Raw genomic sequence first — 27,017 nt, 5'->3', positions numbered from 1 at the left:
ATTGAGGTGATTACAGATAGCAAGATCAACTGGATCCATACCCCCATCAAGCTCACACTTCACAAGAATAGTTTCGTGAAGAGAATGTTATATTTTCCACCAAAGATGCAAAACACCAAGCCAAACATCTTGGAATATGCGATGATTCCTCTCCAACTAGATATGCCAAAGCATGAAAGATGGGCCAGCAATCCAAGCAGCATGGAGAGAATTAAAGAGGGGTAAATGCTTTGACCTGGAGCTGTGAACCAGTGAGGCCACAAACGAGGGACCTCATCCCCATGAGATTTGAACCTTGATGGCAAGGATAAAAACACAACAACTTAACCATCACAACCACTATTGGCGACATGCAAAAACCTTACAAATAATTATCGATAATCCAATTTTAGGAAGATTAATCTAGAGCTAAGGTAAACCTATCCATCTTTAACATTATATTCTTCTAGTAGTTGTGCAAAAATAAAATTACTTTCAAATTTGTTGCCGCTACATTTAAGATGGTCCTTCAACTGATATCAACACACAATAGACCTTGTCCTATAGAAACACATTAGTGCATTGAATAACTTTTGTTGATTTGAATTTGTTAAAATAAATTTTACATTTAAAAGTATTATAGAAAATGGAGGATTTTGGTTTCTTTCTAACCCTATTGTCCAAGGGTTGATAATGAGTGCATGCCCTATATTTTCTTTTAGTGATTCTTTTCTAAAGATCTCTAATGGTAGTGGCAGTACATTTGATACCTAACTCTAATGTGTGTATTTCTAAGAATCTTTAAAGGTAGTTGTGGCACATATGGTACCTACCTTTGATATACCTATCTTTAATGTTACTTCTATAGAACATCTTAAATCTCATCATTTTACTAACCACCACTTACAATATTGATCAAAGTCATATTAAATATATTCAAATTCTAAGGTAGTCAAATTTAGACCATTTGATTGGTTCTATTAACTCTAAATGAAATAGAAAAATGTTTTATTAAAATTAATACAATAGGTGAGGTAGGATTTTTCAAAAATTACATTGCAACAATCTGTTCCACTGAGTCAGCCCCCTTTTCGACTGCTAGCTAAATACATCAAAAAAAACAATCTAGATGCATCTCCTTAAAATGTGTCGAGTGTCCATTATGCTTGTGACTTTTGAAGAATATTCTTAAACGTGTTGCAAGAAGATAATCTCTGATATGAAATGGATTTCATTAGTGTGATATCGGTTTTAAAACAGTGAGAATTTTCATGAAATTGGCCAATCAGTGAGTTTTAAATTAAGATATTTATATTCTTTCCAAAAGGAGGAATCGGAGAGTTGCGTCTATGAATAATCATACAAAGTTACCATTTTGCTAACTTATCAATCGTACGCTATTAGAAACCTCTATCAGAGTATTGGAATCTTGCCTTAATCCAGTATTATCCCATGTGAATATTGTGTTGCTGCGTTTTGAGAGGAGTTTGATATCCCATCAAATCAAACGTCCCGTGAGTCCTTGTCTTCAACAACCCTGAGGCAGCAGCCCTGAATGTCTAATTAAATACCTGCCATTGATGAGAAACTAGAATGTGCAAGGCATGTTACAATGTCTGGAAACCCTAAATCTGATGAAGTCCCGGCAAGAATCAACTACATAACAAAAAAAATGAAATCAAGTGATGCCTTGGGAGCACTGAAACATATAATTGAATCTACAAACAGGGAAAGAGCAACGGTTGCAGAGAGGTTGAGGAGGAACCGAATGAAATATTTCTGTGCAAAGCTCCAATCTCTCATACCAACAACTCTTCCAAAGGTAAACTATGGAAAATCCATATGTTTCTAATTTTCTTCAGGCTAATGCCATCTGAATATTGTTCTCCTTTTCTATCTGAGAATTTGTGTAGGCTGACAGATGCGGTCTGCTGGAGGCGGCTGGGAATTACATTAAAGAACTGCAGGACCAATTAAGCCAACTGAAGGGAAAGAAAGAGTATTTTGAAGCAAAGCTAGGTGAGAAAACAGTACTTAATCAAAAGGGGGAGACTGCTAATATTGATGTGGAGATTAAGGAAAGGGAGTGTGTTATAATAATCATCAATAGCGTTAGAGGGCCGAGGCAGTTTTGTAGCGTGATTAGTGAGGTTGAACAACACGGTCTAGATGTTGACATGTTCCAGTTCTCTTCAAGTGAATGCTTTGTATATCTCTACTTGCATGCCAATATCAGAGTGTGTGTGAAACAAGTGGGTATTGCTCAGCTACAAAATTCTCTCAAAACCAGGTTATTGGCTGCATATTAGGGCATTGCTCAGCTCAAAATACTCTAAAAACCAGAGGCTGCTAGTTCCATTTTAGGGTTTCATACCACATCTTTTCAGCCCGCATTAACGAGTTTTGAGTTAAAAAAGGTAACCTATTTGGTGTTGGGAATCTGAGCTCATTGTTGGGCCATGGTTGAAACATGTTCCTTTCTAGGTATTACTTGAGTGTTTGATTTGAATAGTTGCTTTATTTACCCATTCACTGTTATCTTGATTAGTCTCTGCATCAGTAGAGATGATGTACACTGTAAGGCTTACAGGACACACATTGATAATCTCTATGATTATCGTACATCTTTAGTGGAAAGAAATAAATAGATTATTTATAGTAAAAAAATTTAATCAGTGAAATGATCTAAAAATGTATGGACGGATAAATAATTCAAGTAATTGAAAATGCTTGAAATCAATTATAGTTCTGAAATTTGAAGTTAAATATATATAATGAATTTGATATAGAAAAATTAAAGCTTAAGTTATATTACAGTAATTTATGTAAAAGACATATACAGTGAGTATAATTATAATATGAATTACAGAAAATAAAATGAGAAAAAGCTAATCTTTGTAATGATAATAATGACATGTCTTTTTGTTATTGTTCTTAGACTATGATTGCTTTTACAAAGGACTATTCATGAATGTTCAAGTCATTGAAAGTTTCACATGAAGATTTTTGAAGGTGGTTTTTGCACTTATCTTCTTTGTATCATTATTTTGGTTGTCAAGAAGTATACATATGAATTATTTCTCAATTTAGAGTTTTATAATAGATTAATACAAGTAAAAGTGAATTGACTATATTAATTATAGATTAATATAGATAATTTATCTTTCTCACATTTGACATTTAAATAATTTTGTGATGTGAGCTAGAAGAAAATGATATATAAGATGGGTTTCAGATTTTAGCTTCTCTTATTAATGAGAGCTGAGTCTTCTTCAAAATTAGATCCTTTTGTGGAGTAATTATTTTCCTTTGATGAAACTTTGGCTCTATCTCCTTTATTCTACCGTAGATAATAGAATTTTATCGGACTATTCTTCGAAAAAAAGCCGGACATCTAATATCAATCTAAAGTTAAATTTTGTCAATTCAACATCTTTGTCATGTATGCAATCTATAATATTTCTTAATCTCCTTCATAAGTAACTGCCTTAATATTTTGTTAGTTTCATAATTCATCTGATTTAAATGATTTAAAGAAAATCAGGTAGATCTGAGATAAGACATCCTCAGAATTTTTGTCCCTTGAAGTTTGTGATAACTATTGTTACTTCAATTTATATTTCTTGCGAAAAGAGGAATTGGATATCGTCTCAGCTTTCTAAGGCACAAAGTTATCAGATGCGTATTAGGGTTTCACGAGGAGGATGGAACGCATTTTAGGGTTCTGGACGGTACGATTAAGACAATGTTTGGAATTACATTATTACCCTCCAAATCCCTAAAACGCTCATGAGCTTTAGAATTCGACAAAAAGCATGTTGTTTATCTGCGTATTAGGTTTTCATCGCACGTCGTTTCAGTTCATATTACCAAGATTTGTGCATTGTTGGGCCATGCTTGAAAATACATCCATCTTGTTATCGTACAGATGCATTTCATCATTAACTATTACTTGCGTATTTGATTGAAGTAGTTATTTGAAACGACGAATCATTGTATTCACACTTTCACACAGACTTTTATTAGTCTCTGTCTCGGCAGACATGATGTAAGAATTACAATGCGTACATTCATAATTCTTATGATCATTCTATATCTTTGAAGGTTGCAAGAGTTAGTCTATAGTTATATATATATTAAATGATGCTATTGTGTTGTTGAAGTAGAAAGCTTGGTCATAATATTTATCCTCTTTTTGGGTAAAATTTTTTTAAGACATAAATGATTACAGCAAGGAGAGCTCAACAAGGAGCTCTGTCTTGAACAACAAGTTCATCAAATTCTTATAACAGATCAAGGGGAAGCTGCTCCCCATCCATAATATTCCAGCTAGGAGAGCATGAATAGAAGCCCATTTGGCCAAAGAATCAGCAGCTCTGTTCCATTCATGAGGAATGTAAGTAAACCTAATAAACACAAGAGAGGTACAAAAGAGAAGAGTCTGATTAACAATAGTAACTAGCTACCAACTAACATCCTCAAGCTCTTGCAAAGTAAGCAAGTTCACCACCATGAGTTAGACTCACAGATAATCTCATGCCATCTCCACAAACAACACTATTCCATAGCATATAAAATGGCTTGAGCCTCTATGAGATTGTTAGTAAATTAACTCTTACACACTGAGAAAAGGAATTTAACTTCACTAGACTTGCAATGAACCACTCCCCCAATACTAGCAGGGAATGGATTCCTTAGGAAGAACCATCAACGTTAATTTTTAGAACTCTATGAAAAGAAGGAGTCTAATGCCCCTCTTGATTCATCTGCTCTTTCCTATTGCTGAGGCTTCTTGGGCACTCTGATTCACCCGCTCTTTCCTATTTATGAGGCTTCTTGGGCACTCTTTGATACCATTGAGATGCAACCCCATCCTAAAGATGAAAATTGAGGCGAATGCATATAGCCTACACTTCACTTGAATAGTTTCTTGAAGAGAATTTGAGATCCACCAAAGGTGCATAACACCAATTGGAACATGTTGGAAGAGTCTATGATTCCTCTCCAGCAAAATATGCAAAAGAATGTGTGATGTCCCCATTTTAGCATATAATTCAAATAGGTATACTAATAATGATATTATAATATCATATATATAACATATTATAATAATAATCTAATATAATAAATAACAAGATATATCTTAATATAAAAATACTATATTAGTAAATGTATTACAATATAATAATATATACTTGGCGTATTAAAATAATGTTCTTTATGGTATTATTATAACTAACCTTATTAATTAATATCATTATATTATTATTAATATAATATAATAGTTGATATATTATTAAAATAATAATATATGGTATAATTATTAAGTAACATAATAAAGTTTATTAATATAAATAATATATGTTATATTATGCTTATTAAAAACTTGTTAGTATGAATATATGATTTAATATAATTAAAATGTAACATAACTAAGCTATTAATATAATTAATATTAATGAAAGGATATGACTATTTGAAATATATGTATAAATATAGAATATGGAAGGGATATCATACAGAATACTATCAAACATATACAAATAAGAAAGCAAAATCAATAAATGTCTAAAATGGGACATTACAAATAGTATCAGAGCATGATCTTGCGATCCTGTGGATAAATTTGAATATTGTAGCATTAGCATTGGAGTTACTACATTTTATACTGTCTATATGAATAGTGAAAGGGATATTGAATGATAGGTTTTACATTCAACATAAGAAAATCATGGAGATAATTTTTATTAGGAAATAAATTATTGTCTAATAAAAAATAATAATATAGAATCAAAGAATGATTTACCATTGCAACAAAAGAATACTATGGCCTCCAGACTTTATAATTCTAGGCAATAAATGGAGGAACAAGTGATACTTTTGCAATTGGGGGATAAACAATGATAGAGTAGAAGAGGCAGAACCACAAAGCATCCAAATTTGATGTTATTAGGCATTTGCATCAATATATAGATTGCAAGCCATTCGCATCATATCAGAGGAAGAGATGGGTGTCATATAAAAGTGAAGAATCATCGAATGTGAAGAAATGAAGAATAAAATACTTGGCAATCGTTGAACCAATGACCCAGTTAGCAACATATGAATATGTATAATCAACAAAGGAGTCACTTACAGTGAGCGTTACATACAACTTTCCATCTATAATCAATATAAGGTTTGAAACAGATGCATCCCAGAATTGTGTTGTCAAAGACAAAAGTCCATTGTGATTGAGAAAAAAAGTATTTTGGAAAACAATAGTGAACATTGAAATATAATAAAATCAGTTTGCGCATAACAATCCATGTTTGGAAAACATTTGGAAAATGGTGAGAGGGTACGTGGCATGTGCAGGCAACTGTATAGTCAAAGGACTATATTACAAATACGTTGAATGTGATAGCTAAATGCCGTGTACAGTCCATATTCATGCCTTAAGATCAAGCATTATCAAGTCAAAAATACCTATAAACATATATTTGTTGTGTATTATAAAGTGGCAATATAGTATCATGGGTATGGAAGAAAGTTATAACAAGCACATCGCATACAAAATCCACACTTCTATCCATATTTTCGTCATCTCATTTCTAAATCTCACAAATGTTACTTTTGATCAGTACCTACCATCATATAAGAGAGCATTACAAATACAGCTTGTAATTAAGAGATGTGGGGCATTTTTTAGTACGCCAGAGCTCAAAAATCATCGATATCCCTATCAATCTAACTCCCAAAGTATAGCCATTGGTCTGGGAAGTCATTTCAATATTAAAATTGCCATTCAACACCAATTTTCAACTCCAAAATAGTGCTTGAATAATTATATACGGGATTCAATTTCGTTGTTGCTCATTAATTACCTCTCATACTAGAGGAATGCTGGTTCCTTTCCACAATGATTCTTTTATCCATCTCTTCTTCCTGCTCGTCATCCATAAAGAAGGAAATCAATAACTAATTTCCCTACCAAGAAGCCAATAATTGAAGTCATAGTCAAATGAAAGAAGCAGATGGAGGAATTAATATCAATACAACACTTTGTTATAATCAGGAAATAATACTAGTAAAACAAGAAACATCTTTAATACAAATAATCCATCCTTATTCGAGAGATAGAACCAGACATAGATAGATACACAATACAAGGTTTAAGGAGAGGAAAGAATGAAGAACAGTCTATTCAGCATAAATATAACCTACATTGTTACCAGCCTAGCCTCATCATCACTTTAAGCACATTAACCAAAGTGAGTTGGCATCATTGGGGAAGAAGGGGGATTCCATATAAAATAAAAAATACACTATGTTGTGGAAGTCAATGAAGTTGAGTGGAATTAAAATGCTGATTACAATATCAACACAAGAGATATTTAACAATTTGAAAAAAAATTAAAAATAAATAAATAAAAGAGGAAGATATGGAGACACATAAGAAAGAGATCATTAAAAATATATATATATAAAAGGCATGAAACTATAAAGAAAGGATTTAAAACGTGAACTATGCATTGACCAAATCCACGTTCCTAGGTCCAAAATCATCTTTGCAAATGCACTGAGGTATAAATTACATTATTATGATGATCATTGGCATGGGACGTGGGCATTAAGTTGCATCAATTTTAGAGAAAGGGACAACAAGAAACGCAAATCAAAGCATTGAATGAACCAACACAAACAAGATTCAATTAAAGGAGGAAATAATTATTTTAAGTCACACTTCATCTACTACATATTATAGTGGGACCCATAGCTTACCAAGCAAGGGTTAAAAGAGGTAAATTTGAAAGAGGTTCAATACAGTACATGAAAGATGAAAGATAAAAATAAGGATTATACAAGAAGAAGACCTTAAGTAGATATGAAGATTACTTCATACTCATAAATTGCCACTTCAACCATAAAGGTAACGAGGTAAATTATATGTTTTCTTCATATATTATGAAATAATTATTAGTGTGTTTGTTATTATTGATACATTTTGTTATTGTGAAAAATATTGAATGGTCTATCAATGATTCTAATTACAAAGAAATGAAATCAGAATATATGAAAAATGAAATATAAATGAAAAATATGAAATTGTAAGTTTTCTTAATGAATGTAATCATAAAGGTGTAAAATTGATTATTTAAGAAATGATTTAGGGATTTCAAGTAGCTTTTCTATGGAGTCTACAATCAAGGAAGGTCTATAAGAGGCCTTATTGTAGTACTAGTTAAGGGAAAGACTATATAGAAACCCTACCATATTTAACTTTTCTATGGGGTCTGCAATTAAGGGAGGTCTATTAAGACACCTTATTGTAGTATCAGTTAAGGGAAAGGCCATATTTAACTTTCCTATGGGGTCTGCGATTAAGGGAGGTTTTTTAAGACACCTTATTGTAGTATCAGTTAAGGGAAAGGCCATATTTAACTTTCCTATGGGGTCTACAATTAAGGAAGGTCTGTTAAAGCACCTTATTGTAGTATCAGTTAAGGGAAAGGCCATATTTAACTTTCCTATGGGGTCTACAATTAAGGGAGGTCTATTAAGACACCTTATTATAGTATCAGTTAAGGGAAAGGCCATATTTAACTTTCCTATGGAGTCTGCGATTAAGGAAGGTCTGTTAAGACACCTTATTGTAGTACTAGTTAAGGGAAAGACTATAAAGGCATCTATCCTTCCTATGGAGCCTACAATCAGGGAAGAGCTGCTATGATACCCTATTGTAGTACTAGTTAAGGGGAAGATAGTAAGGGAATCCTACCACTTTCCTATGGAGTTTGCAATCAGGGGAGAACACCCTATTGTAGTACTAGTTAAGGGGAAGATAGTAAGGGCACCCTATCAACTTTCCTATGGAGTCTGCAATCAAGGGAGAGCAGTTAGGACACCCTATTGTAGTGCTAGTTAAGGGAAAGATAGTAATGACTCATTTTCACAAGAAACTTTCTAGCCAAACAAGCAATCCACTTAGTAGACCACCTCGTGTGGATGCCTAACACCCACCACCGAGGCCAAGGGGGCCAAAGTTCTGCTCTTGGACTTAGTATGGAACTAGCTTGGATTAACTTATTGTCATTTGAATTTCTTTGAAGTTTATATATATTTACATATGTGTACTAATGATTTTTTTTGGTTGCACGTTCACAATTAAGGAAATGCATAATGTGTGTCTTATGTGTTTGCATCGTGTTTCCTTCATGTCTTCATCTGTCTGCATTGTGTTTGCTTCGTGTCTTCAACTATCTGCATCGTGTCTACTTTGTGTCTTCATGCATTCAAGTGTTTACTTTGTATCTACTATGTGATGTACATCTCATAAATCTTTTAGACTTTGGCATGCAAACATGTTTGGTGTCTATGAAGGAGCTTGTGTATGAATGATTTTGCTTGAGGACAAGCAAATTCGAGAGGGGAGGACTATGATGTCCCCATTTTAGCATATAATTCAAATAGGTATACTAATAATGATATTATAATATCATATATATAACATATTATCGTAATAATCTAATATAATAAATAATAAGATATATCTTAATATAAAAATACTATATAAGTAAATGTGTTACAATATAATAATATATACTTGACATATTAAAATAATGTTCTCTATGATATTATTATAACTAACCTTATTAATTAATATAACTATATTATTATTAATATAATATAATAGTTGATATATTATTAAAATAATAATATATGGTATAATTATTAAGTAACATAATAAAGTTTATTAATATAAATAATATATGTTATATTATGCTTATTAATATAATATAATATATTTTATGAAATAACTAAAACTTGTTAGTATGAATATATGATTTAATATAATTAAAATGTAACATAACTAAGCTATTAATATAATTAATATTAATGAAACGACACGACTATTTGAAATATATGTATGAATATAGAATATCAAATATTGGAAGGGATATCATATGGAATACTATCAAACATATACAAATAAGAAAGAAAAATCAATAAATGTCCAAAATGGGACATTACAGAATGAACAATGGGACAACAATCCAAGAAACATGGAGAGGAAAATACTTGGAGGGAGCATTGTGCAAGTGGGCTTAGAACTTAGACAAAGAGGAAGCATGCTGACAAGAGAATCCCCAAGAGCTCCACCAAAAATGCCATAACTAATTAGAAAATGTGCAATGGAAGAAAAGATGGGAGATAGACTCCTCTCCATTACCACACAAAACAAAATATGAGGGACCCTGAAATTGACATTTACAATTTTTTTTTCCAAACTTGCTTCCACCAAGGGACCTGAGCATCCTTGAACAATTGTCTAGTTATCTCTTAATACCCAATAGAGACATAATATTTACTAGACAAGGTACCTCCCGAAGCCAAACATCTGCTCATAGTAGAGAGCAACATGCCCTCGAGGCTAAAATCTAAGAAACCTCATGAGGATCCACCTTTGTGCCTCCAGGAGGCCAATTAGAAGAGATATTTCATCTATAACCAACAACAGGTCCTAGTTGATAAGAAGTCTTGTAATGAGGTACTTTATCCCATCCAACAACATGAAAAGAATCACAGAGAGTCTGAAGATGAGAGTACATGGATAATATGGAGGGGAACCCATCAAAAGCATCAAACAAAAATAAAGCCTTAGAGCCTCCCTTACATATCCAAAAAAGACTCCTCTCGACTAACAAAGCACTAGTCTTTAAAGTATGCTAGACCATAGAACCAAAAACTTCAAGAGGAACTGCAAAAATAGAGGAAGGATCAACACCTCTAAAATATTTATGAGTAACAATAATACGAGCTCTAAGTTGATGTTGACCAAAGCACCATTGCCAATGAAGCTTAGCAGCCAACGCTCTACTACTTAACAGAGTTGATCCAAGACCAAGACCGCCCTCCTTTTTAGGCTTGCAAACAATCTCCTAGCTAATCAATCTCCATTTAGAGCTACAAAAATTATCACTCCAAAGGAACTGCTGAGAAAAAGCATTAAACTCCTTGAGAATGTAAGAAGAGAAGCCTTAACCATTCCTCTATAAGTAAGAAGAGCTTGAATAATAGATTGAAGAAGGATAATCTAACCAAAAGTAGAAAGGCATCTATGAGTCCAACGATTTACCTTTTCTTGAAGCTTGATAATAAAAAATTTCTAGAAGAGTCATGGCTATCTAGAAACAACAATAGAGATGCCAAGAAAAGTCAAAGGAAGTGAGCTGATCTAAAATTTTAGGATATCAACAATCCTTTACTAAATAAACTCAAGAGTGTTAAAAAAGCAAATGGAAGATTTATGCTCATTAACATTTTTTCCTAAAGCTGCAAAATAAATGTCCAAAGTCTGTCAAAATGCTTCAACTTCCTTGATCCTAGCAAGTAATGCAAGAGCGTAATCATCAATAAATTGAAGGTGAGAAAGAGTAGGTAAACCATTACCCCGCCACCACCTCTAAATAGAGTTCTAGGACACTTGATACTTAATGAATCTACCCAGGCCCTCAGCCATAATGATGAAAAGATAGAGGGACAAAGGATCACCCTAGTGGAGACCTCTAGAAGCACCAAATAGCTGGGAAGGTTGACCATTATGAAGAATAAAAAGGAAGCAAAAGTAACACAACTCATAGTCCAATTCACCCAGTCAAAGCTAAAGCCAAAGGTAAGAAGAATATTCCACAAGAAACTCTATTTAACTCTATTGTAGGCCTTAGCTATATCAAATTTAACAAACATAGATCACTTCCTCGAACTAGCCATAGAATGAATAGCCTCATAGCAATAACAACCCCATCCAATATTTGTCTTCTTTCAACAAAATGACCTTGTTCCTCTGAGATAATAATTGGAAGCCACTTTTTAATTCTCTCAGCAATTAACTTAGTAATGACTTTGTAAACCACATTACATAAGGCAATTGGTCTAAAAAACTCTAGTTGATTAGCCCCCTCTCTTTTTGGACTAAGATTCAAGAATGTAGAATTAATGCTCGAAGTATCTACTTGCTATAATAGAATTTCTTAACCACCTTCAACAAATCATGATTAATGGTGTCCCAAATTTTTTGAAAGAATTCAACTGGATAGCCATTAGGATCAAGAGCTTTTCCTTTAGGCATGTACCAAAGACCACCTCCTCCAACTCTTTCAAGGAGATTGATCACATGAGATAATCATTCATTTCCTGGGTAATAAGGGAAGTAATACAAGACAAAATAATATTTTCTTCATTATTAGCAAGAGGAGAGTGCTTAGAGAAGAGAGTAGAAAAGTACTGAGTAGCCTCTTGGAACAAAGTAGGCAAGGAAGATAGTTGAATACCTTAAGAATTAACCAATGAAGAGACATTGCTCTGATTGTGGTGAGATCACATAGTTTCATTGAAAAAAGTAGTGTTCTTATCTCCTTCCTAGAACCAATCAACTCTAGCCTTTTGCTTCCAAAAAATTTCCTCTCAAAGTTCCCATTCTTCTAGGACTCTAGAAGTTAGGGATTCAGTCCTTCCAAGATCCTCCAAGAAATCTCAATCTCTAATCTATCTAGTTATGACATCAAGATCTTCCTAAGAAAGTCTCTTCATAGAGTGAAGATTCCCAAAACCTTTTTTATTCCATATCCTAAGTTGTCTTTTAATATATTGAAGCCTTTTAGGAAATGAAAACATAGTAGTACCATATGCAGGAGTTCTATCTCACCACCAACATAATACAAGATCATGAAGCCACATCAATAGGAACTTGAAAGGTGGATGCTTCAGAACACTATCAATTTTTAATAATGGTCTGAAGAGCATAGAAATTATAGTTCAATATAGATCAAATAGTAAACAAGTAAATATTAGAGTTATTTTCATTATTTTGGTGAAAGCACTTGCTCCTAACATCATTCTCTTACTACCTATCTATCTATCAACAACTCTTAGGATGTTAAAGCCAATGTCAGCATTAGTTTTGTTATTAGCTTATCGAGAAAATTTTATTTAATATATATCATAAAAAGGATTAAGAAACATCTATTGTTAAATTTTAAATGGCCAAAATTTATAATGTTATATTTTATATTAAATGTAGAATGAAGACTATAATTTGAAATGTGAATAAAAAATCTCCCCTCTATATCTATCATTTTCTCTAGCTATATATTTTTATCTCCCTCTCCACAAAATTAGATCTATTAATACCAATATTTACTATTTATAAAATATGTTATCATAGAATTTTTTAAAAATAAAATTTAAAAAATATGTTCATATTGTAGCAAAGAAAATAATGAATCAAAATGCTACAAATGTACTATTTAGAAAAAAAAAACTAAAATTAAAATTTATGTTGCATCATGTCTACTACATATCATTAGTAAAAAGAAGGTTGACCTACCCCTCAAACTATGGAAATTACTTATGTTAAGATTTAGATTTAGATAATCTAATTGTTTGATTTTTTAATAGTTTTTTAATAAATATTCACATATCATTGTCCTATTGAAAAATTAATAATGTAGTATAAGTTCTAATAAAGTATAACTATGTCCAAAACCAAAAACTTAAAAAACTTAATAAAGTACATTGAATGATGAGACTGAGTCAAAAAAATAAAAATTATAAAAATAAAATTGACATTTGTACTCATGACTGATAAATAGAATTTACACAACCTCTTGGTCAATTGACAAAGGTAAAAATCTGTATATCTAGAAATTTCACTTCCTTTCATCAAACATGTATTAAAAAATATATAAAATGATATGTAGTGGACTAATTTGGATGATTTATTTTAAAGAAATTATATTTTTATAGGTTTATTAGTAAAGATGTTTATCTAATCAAATGTTAGAATTGCTTATCTATCCCTCTCCATTTCAATATCCTCATGTTTCTCCTTAACTCACACTCTTTCAATCTACTTCTCTATCCCTTGCTTTATATCTTTCTTAGTCGCACATGAAGATATTCTTGTGTGCATACCTATCTCCATCTTATCTTACAACTCCATGTCTATATTCTATTTCTTTCATTTCTCTTCCTTGATCTACTTTATCTACTCTCTATCTATCACCTCATATATCTCTCTTCCCCACCCTTATTTTTATGTAGTGGACTTTTCACCACTATATATTATATTTCATCTTACTCAATCTCCTCCTTTCTACTTATATTCTCCCATATCGTTCTATCCCTCTAGCTATCATTCATAGTTGTTTGAAATTAATAATTCACATGTATATACATTTGTGTCTCTATCTCTATCCAATCTATCTATCTATCTATCCATCCATCTAGTATTAAAAAAAATTATAGGTTCATTACATAAAGCTAATAAATCACACCACATTAATCTAGGTTAAAAATACTTAATAATAACATAAAAATGGTAGAATATAACTCTACAAATATTTTTTACTAATTGAAACATTCTAGATGTAATATCATATTTTCCTCCCCACCTCATTTTCCTTTTAAAAACTATTATAACTTGAATTAAAAATTTATAACCGAAATTTAGTAAGTAAAAATCTAAAAAATTGTTTACTATTCCTAAACCTATTTTAGCAAATTGAGAAACCCCTCAAAAGAACCTTCCACATGTCTAGGAGGCAACCCGTTGATTGATATATATATATATATATATATATATATATATATATATATATATATATATATATATATATATATATATATATATATATATCGAGAGAGAGAGAGAGAGAGAGAGAGAGAGAGAGAGAGAGAGAGATTTCTATTTTGTAAAAAAGTATTATTCTCTAGTTAAACCATTTACTATTTATTAATAAATATAATTATTTAATCAATTTGATTTATAAGAATTTGAAGGATAAATATAATTATTATATCTTGTAATTTTGTGATTCTAGAAAACACTTAATAATAAGGGTTCATTTTATTGTTTTAAATTTTGTGTACTCTTTTCTTTATTGTCAATTTGCTATTTCAAATGTATTTATCTTGATTGTTTTTGTAAAAAATTCTTGCATAATTTTTTATTATAATTTATATTTTAAAGATAGAAGATATCTTATGAAATATTTTATTTTAATTTTATGTTATTTTAAAATTTAAAATTTGTAATTTGATTAAATAAATAAGCTTCCATTTTTATTTTTTTTATAACTTTATTATTTTTGGTTTAAATGTGAAGTAAAAAAGATACTATATAACTTGGCCTTTACATCTTGTCTCGCTTTCATTTTAAATTTGGCTAAAATAATTAATAATTAGAAAATAGTTGAAACATTTAATAATTAGAAAATACTTATACATGAATTTGTAATACAACCATAATTTGTGAGCCTCTTAAAAGAGAGTGATTCCAAGTATAGCAGTCATAAACATTTTAAGAAATTGATTTTCCATTATGGATTGGTTTCTTTTTAGAGAAAAGTGATGATAATAAATGTGAAATAATCAATGTATAGTATATTTATCTTATGAAACTGATTTTCCATTATGGATTGGTCTCTTCTCATAGAAAATTGATGATAATAAATGTGAAATAATCAATCTATAGCTGTTGATATGTTGAAGGCAAATAGTCTTATTATATTTCCCTCCCATAAGTGTGTCTCTTGGTTTCATGAGAGCATTCATATGTAATGTTATTGGAGCCTTTTTATATGCTACTCCTACTCATTTTTAATCTATCTTTTATACATTAATTTAATACTCTATAGTTTGGACATAGCCACTATTGTGGTGAACCAAGATACATCTAGTGTTGTGTATTTGTCTTGGGTCTGCTATTATTCTTCCACATTTAAATCCTTTCAATTGCTATTAAAGCACAAGGTGTGCAAACTAGTAATCGATGTTGAATTTCTAGAAAGATGGAGGATGTGAAAATAGAGGAACTCATAGACAAAAACTACAACCTATGGAAAGTGCAAATGCGCTCTTTGCTAGTTAAGCAAGGCTTATCAGTCACAATCAAAGGAAAGTCTAAGAAACTAGCTGCAATGTCAAATGAAGATTGGCAAAAGATTGATGAGAAGGCGATGCCATAAATTTTTCTCTTGCTATTGCAAAACATCTTGTGGAATGTCTCAAATGAAAATACATTGAAAGAAGTTTGGGAAAAACTTCAAAATATGCATCAAATAGTGTTGACTACAAACAAAATCTTCATTATGAAGAAGCTCTACAAACTCAAAATGAAGGAAGGGACTACGACATGAAATCATATAAATAGTTTCAACACTCTCCTATGTCAAGAAACCTTAGTTGGTATGACTCAGGATGATGAAGCCAAAGCCATCATCTTGTTATGTTCCTTACCTGACAGTTGAGATCTTGTAGTTAAAGCTGTAAGAACTTTAAACTCTACAAAGAAAAAGATGGCCTACGATGAAGTTGTTTCTACCTTACTAAGTGAAGACATGAAAAGAAGTAACAAAGACTCCTCATCCAGTGATACTCTCACCATGGTTAGCGTTGAGAAAAGGGAAAAAAGCCATCATAGAGGTAATAACCATTATAATCAAAGAAAATCTAGATCATCCAATCAATCAAGGTCAAGATGTAGGAATGGAGAGTGTTGATTTTGTGGTAGACCTAATCACACAAACAGAATTTGTGGGGCTTACAAGAAAGCACAAGAAAAAGTGTGAAACATTGACGAAAATACAACCTATGAGAAATATGAAACTGTATGGATTGTATGGATTGTTTCACAAATTACCATCAAGGACAATTTGGAGAGATATTTCTTGGAGACAAAATATCTTGTGAAATATTTTGTTATAGCTAGAAGATGAAGAAAAATGTTTGTTAAAAGATGTTTTCCATGTTCCCAAATTAAGGTGAAATTTGATTTCTATTAGTTAGCTTTTTACACAAGGATATTATCCATTCTTACATCCAGATATTTGGAAAGTAACCAAGGGTTTGAGGATCATTACCAAGGGAAATAAAGTTGGTAATATTTACCTTCTTGAAAAGCCTACTGAAGTAGGGGTTGTTATGACAGTCATGGGCAACAATGCAATACTTTGGCATCAAAGATTAGGCCAAATGAGCAAAAAGGGCCTTAAGGTAATGCTCAAAAGGGATCAAATACTAGGCCTCCAATCAGCAAACTTGGAGTTCTATGAACATTGCCTTTATGGAAAGAAAAAGCCGGTCAGCTTCTTGAAAGATGGATATGACCTAAAGGAAAAAAAATTGGGCCTTGTACACTCAAATGTCTTTGGTCTCATTGAGGTATGCTCCGTAAGAGTTGCAAAGGTTTTTGTTACTTTCCTTGATGATTATACTAGGAAAGTATAGATATATATGATAACCAATAAATCTAAAGTATTTTCTAAGTTCAAAGTTTTCAAATATCTTGTTGAAAACCAAAGAGGTCACAAGATTAAATGCTTAAAAACAAATAATGGAGGTAAGTTTTGTTTGGTAGAGTTCAAAAATTATTGTATAGAAAATGGTATTCATAGGGTGAAAGTTGTCCCCTACACCCCTCAAGAAAATGGGGTAGTTGAAAGACTCAATGGAACAATAATGGAGAGAGTTTGATGTATGCTTTCAAATGCTAGTTTGGGAAAAGAATTTTGGGTTGAGGCATGTAATATAGCAATATATTTGATTAATCAAAGTCCTTCTTCAAGGTTGAACTTCAAAATTCTAGAAGAAGAATGGTAAGGTAGAAGAGTTTCATACTCTCATCTTAAAGTATTTGGTTGTCAGGCTTTTGTACATGTGCCCAAAGAAAAAAGAAGCAAGTTGGATCCTAAATTTGAGCCGTGCATATTCATTGGATACTGAGAGGATCAGTTTGGCTTTAGATTTTGAAGTTTAGCTGATAAGAAAATTATTAGAAGCAATGATGTAGTTTTTAATGAGAAAGTATTTCCTCATTCCAAGGATGAGATTCCTACCAAAGAATACATCCCTCTATTTGAGATGACAAACAATGGTACAAAGTTATAGCATGGGCACTCTGTTAACTCATCATAGATAGCACAATTTGGAAACTCATCTCACTCTTCTATGAGCGACAAACTGATATAGTGGATGAAATTTCTTACCCACTGCACAATTATTTCTCTCCTCATGACTGTAGAAGTCTTAATAGTCTTAATTTTGCAATGAATGAATGCTATGGTAGAGCAAGATAGGATCACCATCTCACAATGGAGACAACAAATTTTCATCAACATGTTCCCAATTACATGGGCAAGCCCTATGCTACTACAAAATTGGTGGAAAAATAGAACCATGACCACATGGCTAGCAAGACGCCATACCGAACAAAGGGCAATTACAATCACATGGAAAATTCACTTCACAATAGTGTTGGAAACCTACAATCTTGTGCCCGTGTTGCAATTTATAAAGAACAAGATATCAATGACATAGGCCATAATAGTGACGATGGAGACTTCTCCGAATTCAACACTTGCCTTGGGCTCGGGGTAGTTAACCAATGCTCTGCTTCACATGGTCAAAGTAACACTGCACAATATAGGACAGTGGAAATGGATTGATCCCAACAAGAGTCTTCATGGGATCTATTAAATCTATTCCCTTTGCAAAAAATCTCCCATCTAAGGGACTTCATTAGTGAGTAGATTAACACAATTTGAATGGAATTCGATGATAGACTCAACCACTCTCTCCATCATGAGTCTAGGACATCCAACATGGATGTAAGAAAGATTAAATGAAATATTATAATAGCCAACCAAGGTTTCTCATTTCCAAAAGGAAACCATAGCTCATTACATGAACACTACAATCCATGCTCCTTGGATGAAAGAAGAAATACAAAGCCCACTAATCCAGCTACTATCAATGGCCAAACTCCCATGCATGAGTCTTATGATAATTTTTCCCCCAATAGTAGGGGGTATTCAAAATTTAAATCAATGAAATAGAGTAATAGGTTCTTCATTTGAATTAGTTCAAATAGAGAATAGAGAGCCCCAAATGAGAAGGTCCACTAGAGAAAGGAGAATGCTAGCTAAATTCTCAAATTATGAGTTGTTATTTGTTGAAGAGGTAGAGCCTTCACTTTTGATTTTTGAATTCTTAGAACCAACAACTTATAAATCTACACTCAAAGATGTAAACACTAAAAAGTGGCAAGTTGCGATGAATGAAGAAATGAATTCTTTACTCAAGAATCGAGCTTGGGATTTGGTCTCTCTTTTGCCAAATCAAAGACCACTCAAGAACAAGTGGGTATATCAAGTAAAAGAGGAAGTAGAAGGCAACAAATTCTTCAAATAAAAAATGGTGATAAAGAGATTTGATCAAGAAAAGGGGATAGATTTCAATGAAATCTTCTCACCAGTTGTCAAGATGACAACTATCCAAATAGTTCTAGGATTAGTAGCAGCTTGGGATCTTGAGTTAGAAAAACTTGATATGAAAACCACATTCCTACTTGGTGATGTAGAGGAGGAACTATATATGGAGTAGCCTCAAGGATTTGTAAAGAATGGAAATTAACATCTTTATTGCAAATTAAATTGGAGCCTGTATGGCCTCAAACAAGCACCAAGATAGTGATATGTAAAATTTGATCGCTTCATGGGTAAACATAATTTCATAAGATGTGAGTCAGACCCATGTGTCTTCTTTTTTATGTTGAAAATGTTTTCATAGCTAGCACAAACAAAAGAATAATTAATCAGTTGAAGGAGAAATTAGCAAGAAAATTTGCAATGAAAGACTTAGGGGCAGCCAAAAAGATTCTTGGCATGATGATCACAAGGGATAGGAAAAAGAGGGAAATCACTTTGTCTCAAAAACAATACATTGACAAAGTTGTTGAAAGATTTGGCATGGTTGATGCAAAAGTAGCTCCTATTCCTCTTCTTGGTCATTTTTTCTTAAGTTCTTATTTCTACCCAAAAACACAAGAATACAAAGAATTGATGGAGAAAATTCCTTACAAATTAGAAATTGGTAGCATTATGTATGCTATGGTTTCTACTCACCCTAACATTGCTCATGTGATACATGAGTTGTGAGCAGGTTCACGAGCAGTCCTAGAAAAGCTCATTGGGAAGTTGTCAAATGGATACTAAGGTATCTAAAAGGAACTTTAGATTATGTCTTATGTTTTGAATGAAAAATAGTTTAGCTACAAGGTTACATTGATTCTAATCTTGCCAGAGACTTGGATAAATGAAGGTGTATGACTAGTTATACCTTCATGTTTCCAAAGCTACAATCAGTTGGGCTTTATATTTGCAACATTGCAATGCTCTTTCTTTAGATGAGACTAAATACTTAGCTCTTTTCAAAGGTGCAAGGGAAATGATTTGGCTTCAATAGTTTCTTGCTGACTTGAAAGTTCATCAAAGTGAATACAATCTATTTTATAATAGTCATATCATGATCTTCATGGCACATAATCAGTCATCACAATGTAAGTCCAAGCATGTTGATACACATGCTCACTTTGTTCATCATGCAGTCAAAGAGGGAAAGCTAAAAGTTGTCAAGATTGACACCAAGATCAATTTGGCTGATATATTCACGAAGGTTGTCACCAAGGAGAAGTTTGAATGTGCTAGAACATCTCTTGGGCTTGTGAAGAAAATATAAATCATTCTTTGAGCAGGGTATTGGGTGATCAATTGCAGCATTGGTTGTCCTTTAGGTGGGAGTTTTTTGACATGTTGAAGGCCAACAATCTATTATTTTTCCCTCCAATAACTGTGCCTATGTTGATCAAATAAGTAAGATTAAAAAATGAGTGTCAAGACACTTAAGAATCTTTGCTATACATGCCGAGTATACAATGGAAGCAGAGAGAGAACTCTAAAACATGCCAAGTTATAGATAGTGTCGAGTAGATCAGAAGATAGTATGTGTCAAGAAATGTAGAAAACAAATAGGTGCCAAGTAACATAGGAAGTTAACAGGTGCCGAGTAACATAGGAAGTTAATAGGTGCCGAGTAACACAGGAATTCTATAGGTGCCAAGTGACACAGTAATTCTATAGGAGCTCAGTAACATAGGAAACATAGTGGATGCTAAGCAATCTAGAATAGATGGTGTCGAGCATCAATATTATTTCATGTGCCAAGAAATGCAAGATTAGAATAATATTTTGTGCAATCAAAAACCATGATGTGAAATAGTTATGCATGACTCATGACAGGATAAAAGGATAAGATCAAATCCTCCCAACTACCTATGTGATCCTCATGCAGCCAATCAGAAAATTAGAGACTGCATGCAGCCAATGGGTGAATTTCAAGGGTTTGAGTGGGAACACTTGAATCAAGGGTGCATAATGAACCACTAATCTTTATAAGGGAGTCTTGATGCCATTAAACATGACAGATGGAGTGAGAAAAGAAGAAGGAAAAGTAGATCCTATTATTAAGGTCGTTGCAAAATGTTAGTGTCAAAGATTTAGTGGAAAGGATGGCATTTACACATCTAGTTGATTAGAATAGAACAAGGAACACAATTAGTAGATCAGATCTAGTAGAGATCAGTTATAGAAGAGCAGATCAAGAGCCTGAGGTCAGCATCAGAGATTTCATTAGATCAGGTATATTATTCTAAATATTCTCTCACAATTGTATTAGGAATTTGGAAATACTATTGAGTTAGGTGAGTTTAACAGCTCTATGTAAATCCTTTAACAAGGTGGCATTCTAAGTTGAATTTTCTTAAGTCCTCTAACAAGGCACACTCCTAATAGGGTGTATAAATCCTTTAATAGGGTCACATTTAATAGTGTGTGGTAGCCTTTAACAGGGAAAACCATCAAAAGTGGTTGAAATCAATTACTATAGTAATGGGCATCATCCCCACCCTAGTTTTACCTTCTTATTCCTGGAGGGTTTCTAGGTTACCAAAATCTCAAGTGTTATGTGGTGATGCATGTTTGTTTCTCATGATTGTTTAATTTAATATGCATGCATGTTAATTTTAGTTATATGTTATTAAGGATTTAAAATAAAAGAAAAAGGTCAGTACTTCTGATTCACGCCCCTCCCCCCCCCTCATAAGCACTCTTCCCATCAAGATATTCCAACAATTGGTATCAGAGCCAAGTTCTCTCAAGAAGAAGCCTAACAACTTGGAGGAAAAGATCTGAAGATGGAAGTTTTAAAACTTGGGAAGATCATTGAGAACCAGGTGGTACATGTGCACCTCGCTCTACACAAGGTAGAGGAAGCTAGAGAGGAATTAAGAAAATCCTTAAAAAGAAGGAAGGAAATAGCTATAGCCAAAAATGATATTCACTACAAGGAGATTGACACCACACAAGTATTTTCCATAGGAGATTCCAAAGAATTTGATGCAGCAATAGCAGAACTAATGGAGAAAAATAGAGTTCAAGGAGAAGAGATAAGAACTCTTAAGATGGAGCATGAATCACAGGCCATGATGCTATGTGAAATCACTGAGCAAAAGAAAAGAGCAGTTGAGGATAGAGTCATGATGGAAGATGACAAAAGAAATCTTGCAAATAGACTTGAAGAAAAATGTACTAAATTAACAAGGATCTCAAACATGTAGATGGATACACTTGGCCAACTGATGAATCTTCATCATGAACTCAATATGAAAGATATTAAGATCTCTACTTTGAAGATGTAGAATGAACAACTGTAGAATGAATTGAATAGCGAAAAAGAAATAGCAGAGAATCTCAAAAAGTCAAGTGAAGCTATCAAGTATTTTGAATAGTTGCTGAAATACCTAAGATTGACCCATTATACATCAGGACTTGGATACACTAGCACTAAAGTTGGTGAATCATCAAAGAGTGCTGAGCAAAGAAGTGACAAAGGTAAGGATGCTAAACCCACTTGTCATTACTATAATAAAAAGGGGAATACTGCTAATGTTTATAGGAGTAGAAGGATCAATCAGCCAAACACACCCAAAAGCAAGGGTTACTATCACAAGTGCAACATGCAAGGTCACATGACACAAGACTGTAGGTCTAAAGTCACAAGGACACAAAGATTTGATGGACATTGTCACAATTGAAAGAAGTATGGACATAGAGATTTTGAGTGTAGATCAAAGCCTATGTGGACACCAAATCAGCATGTAAGGAGGGACAACTATGTACACCATTACAATTGGGACTGCAATACAAGGGAAAGCTGTCACTATTGTCAAGAGTATGGACATATACCCCAAAACTGCATTAGAACACACTTCAAAGGGAACTATAAAAGATGGTTGAACCAAACTACTTGCTTCAGTTGCTTGAAAATTGGACATGTCAGCAGGAATTGTTCAACAAAGGCCAAGGCACCCAAGACTAAAGTAAATAAGGGCAAAGAAAAGGTTGATGAGGAACACATAAGAATAGACATGAAGAAGACATGGTTAAAAAAAATGGACCAAGTGCATCCAATGGAAGGGTCACTTCACCCAAGAGGTCAAGTGATCATATCTCATCCAACGAATCACAAGATGAGCTTATGGGGCTGATACATATAAGGAAGTATCATATATTAGCCCTAAATAGAGAGAGAAGCACTACAAAGTATAAATATGCATGAGTTAAGATGCCAAGACAAAATTTGACGGATGACGTTGAGTTGTCTTTGGTTGCCGAGTGAAACTACTTTGGAAGCCGAGTTAAGAAGTCAAGTGGAAGTTGAGCAAAGCTTGTAAGTGGTTGCTGAGTTATTAAAAAATTTAGTAGATGCTGAGTGAAATAGAATAGACGCCAATTTGAAAACCTTTGGAATCTAAGTGATAGGTGAAGGTACAAAAATGCATTAGATGGACAATTTTTTGAGTCACTTAAAGGTGAAAATTGATTCATTTTGAGCCATTCAAAGGAAGAGTGATTACCAGGAGAATGACTGAGTGATTTTTGAGTATTCAACCAGTGATTTGTAGTGATTCAGCATCAACCCAAGTGATTTTAAGCATTTAACCAGGTATTTCCTTCAGGTGTTGAGTTATACAGTTTTTGAAGTTTACTTTAAACATCAAACCCTAGTTTGATTAAAAATGGCATCTGGTTCAAAGTTCACCAAAGGGAAGGAAAGCCATGAGATTTAACTCCTTAGTAATGAGGTTAAACAACCTATGTTTAGGCCCATACCAGAGGTAGCATACAAAAATGATCTTGTAGGTACATTGTCTATTATTCTAGAAAAAATTGTTATGGTTTAAGATGTGGGTAAGTGTTACAACTATAAGGTTGGAGCCATAGGAGACCTAGAAATCTTCAATGTCTATGATAAACTCTATGATAATGGAATATTGAAGGATGAATTTTCAATTGTAGAGAAGAAGGGTTTAACCAAAGCCTTAGTTTTTCCAATCGTATTCAAAATTAAGTGGGTACGCATAGTGCTTAGCAAAATTCATGATGGATCATTTTGGCTAGAGCAAGGACCAGTCAAGATTACCAAGAAGATGGTTCATAGGATCACAGGTTTTCCAACCCTAGATCGGCCAAAGACATTGAGAAGTGATAAGAAGGAAACAATAAAGAAAAATAAAAGAGCGAAGTGAAACAATAGAGACATGACCATAGACACCATTTATGATCCCCTTATAGACTTTTTTGTAAGGATCATATCACATAAGTTTTATCAATCTAGCAGGTTGAATAGTGTACCCTGCATAGTAGTGGATGTGGCATATAAATGAAAATATTGGAGCAATTAGAAAGTTTAAGGGAGCACAATGCAAATTTGGGTCAGTGTTCATATGCCTATTCTTTTATGTGATGAAGGAATTCCCTTCATTTGGAAAAGTCAACTAGAATTAGAATAAAACAATTGTTGATCAAATAAATGATTTTATTACACAAATGGGAGATAGTTTTGATGATCAAATGACTATCTATTTTGATGATTTCAAGAATGCAATGAAGAAAAGAATGAAGATACCAATCTCAATGGTGAATCAACATGAGAATGACATATGCTTTCTTGTTGACATTGATTATACTTACATCTAAGAAATACTTCCAAGAGTAAGATGGCTTAGACCATTGGGATATGAGCTTGATGTTGATCAAGCTTCTGCGGCTATTACAACATTACTTGTAGAGGAGATGGATAAAACTACAAAGGCATTTAGAGCTTTGATACTGTAAGAAGAAGAGTTGTTACAGAACTCAAGATAGCCACAACAGTCAAGAAGAAGGACAAACTAGTAAAGAAAATAAAGAAGAAATTTGGTGTTGAAGAAACAAGTGCAGCAGGAGAAGTAGAAGAAATTAGTGAAGATGAAGAAGAAGGTGATGAAGAGAAAGATGAAGATGAGCTAGAACAAGGGCCACTTGAATTGACCCAAGGCCAAGGTGAAGAAAAAGATGAGGATGCTAAGGTAGAACAAGCCAAGAAAGCACCCATCAAAGGCAAGGCTATCAAAAGGAAGACAAAGACACCTCCTGCTTCTCAGCCTACATCAAAGAAGGCTACCATGCCAACACCCAAGAAGCCAACAACCAGAGCTACAACAGGGTCCTCCACACAAAAAGCCAAAGAGGAAGCTACAAAGAAGTAGAAGACAACCAAGAAGGCACAAGAAGAGCCAAGCAAAAGGAAAAGATATGTGGCTCAACCTGATACTGATGAGGAAGATCAATCTGAAAAGGCTTGTCATCCTCCTAAGTCTTCAGTTGATATATTATGTGAAAAGACTAGGAATGGAGACTTAAGTGACAAAGAAAAGATTGACTTCAATAAGTTCACTAAAGAGGAACAACATAAGATAGAAGAATTAGTCTATGCAATGATGGCATAGTTCAAGTATACACCTCTTGAACTAGATGGACAATTGCCAAAGGAATTGTCTAAAATTGTAGAGGACAGATGGAATTTTTGTTTGAAAATGGAGAAGGAGATGAGAGAATCAACCCTAGCAAACATACTGCTTGATTTGACAAGGGAACAGATAATTAAACTTGTCAAAAGGCATAATAAAAGGTTTACACCTAAGTATATGGCATTTTCCATACTCCAAAACAAAATTGAAGAAGTTGTACAAAGAACCACAAGATTGTGGAAGAATTTATATAAGAAAACTGAAGATGTCCTTGAAGAGGAATACAAAGAAGAAGCTACTTCCAAGCGAGAAAAGAGAAGAAAGAGGAGAGGAGAGAAGATAGAAGTAGAGAAAAAGGTTGAAGAAGAGGAAAAAAAAGGAAGAAAAAGAGGAGGAAGGAAAATATGAAGACAATGGTACTGATGGGCAGCAAGACCAAAGTATGCAAGACACACAACTACCACCTCCTAGTCCTCCTCACTCTATTACCACACTTGCAGAAATCATAAAGATTAAGGATGTTGTTGAAAACTTAAGTCAAAATATCAATCCATTAATTGCAGAGGATCTAACTAAGGTCCTTGATCAAACAACTCTTCAAGCACAATTGTGCACAAGTCCCATATTGGTCAATGTAGATGATCTCCAAAAGTCAGTAGATAAACTCAAATAAGCCAAAGTGTCACCACAAGAACCACCTCAAATCACTCAAATTACTAGACTTTCATTTCTACCATCTCCATCACCACCAAGAATAGCCATGCAAGCTCATCAGGAGCTGAGTGCAACAATAGGGGAAGTTACAGGTACATCAGTACAGATAACAAGTACACCTCTAGTAACAATGGCACAAGAAGAGGATAGGGAAGAAACACAGGATAAGGAAGAGTCAGCAATATAAACTTTGGCTGAATTGCCAAAAATAGGAACTCCTACCAAACCTATTCAGAAGCCGAGTACTAACATGTTGACTGTACAAGTCAATACACCAAGCTCAAGTTCTACAAGGGTAGCTAGGACCATTCATTATGGTATTCTTGAGCTTGATGAAGAAATTCAAATACCCTATTATGATTCAAGCACTTTAACTAAGGAAAAGATGAATGAGATACAAAGTGCATTGGACAAGAGAAGGAGGCAATAGGCATTGAGGAAAGAGTTCAAATAAAATCAGGCAATGAATGTGATCAAAGATATATTCATGGATGCCTTCAGTCTACAACCTCCAGATTCAAGCAAGCCAATCCTTGAGCAACTATCTGATATAGTTGACCAAGTAAATAATGAAGACCATGATACAAATGAAAAA

General features: G+C 33.3%; 1 protein-coding gene across 1 annotated transcript; it reads left to right on the top strand.

Annotated features, from left to right (window-relative positions):
* Positions 1 to 1,556: 1,556 nt before the first annotated feature.
* On the top strand, positions 1,557 to 2,660 carry LOC149576202 (uncharacterized). Its single transcript, XM_089812324.1, has 2 exons — positions 1,557 to 1,801; positions 1,893 to 2,660. The coding sequence occupies exons 1-2, from the start codon at positions 1,592 to 1,594 to the stop codon at positions 2,286 to 2,288; spliced, it is 606 nt and encodes a 201-aa protein (XP_089668450.1). The 5' UTR covers positions 1,557 to 1,591; the 3' UTR covers positions 2,289 to 2,660.
* Positions 2,661 to 27,017: the final 24,357 nt, after the last annotated feature.

Source organism: Cupressus sempervirens, chromosome 1, assembly GCF_028749045.1.
Source record: "Cupressus sempervirens isolate cs-2001-9-10 chromosome 1, ASM2874904v1, whole genome shotgun sequence".
Taxonomy (NCBI): domain Eukaryota; kingdom Viridiplantae; phylum Streptophyta; class Pinopsida; order Cupressales; family Cupressaceae; genus Cupressus; species Cupressus sempervirens.
This window is presented reverse-complemented; position numbering and strand designations above follow the sequence as displayed.

Coding starts and splice junctions, on each gene's coding strand:
- LOC149576202 (XM_089812324.1), top strand. CDS start 1,592: ATGTCTGGAAACCCTAAATCTGATGAAGTCCCGGCAAGAATCAACTAC. Junction 1,802..1,892: donor TACCAACAACTCTTCCAAAG/GTAAACTATGGA, acceptor GAATTTGTGTAG/GCTGACAGATGCGGTCTGCT.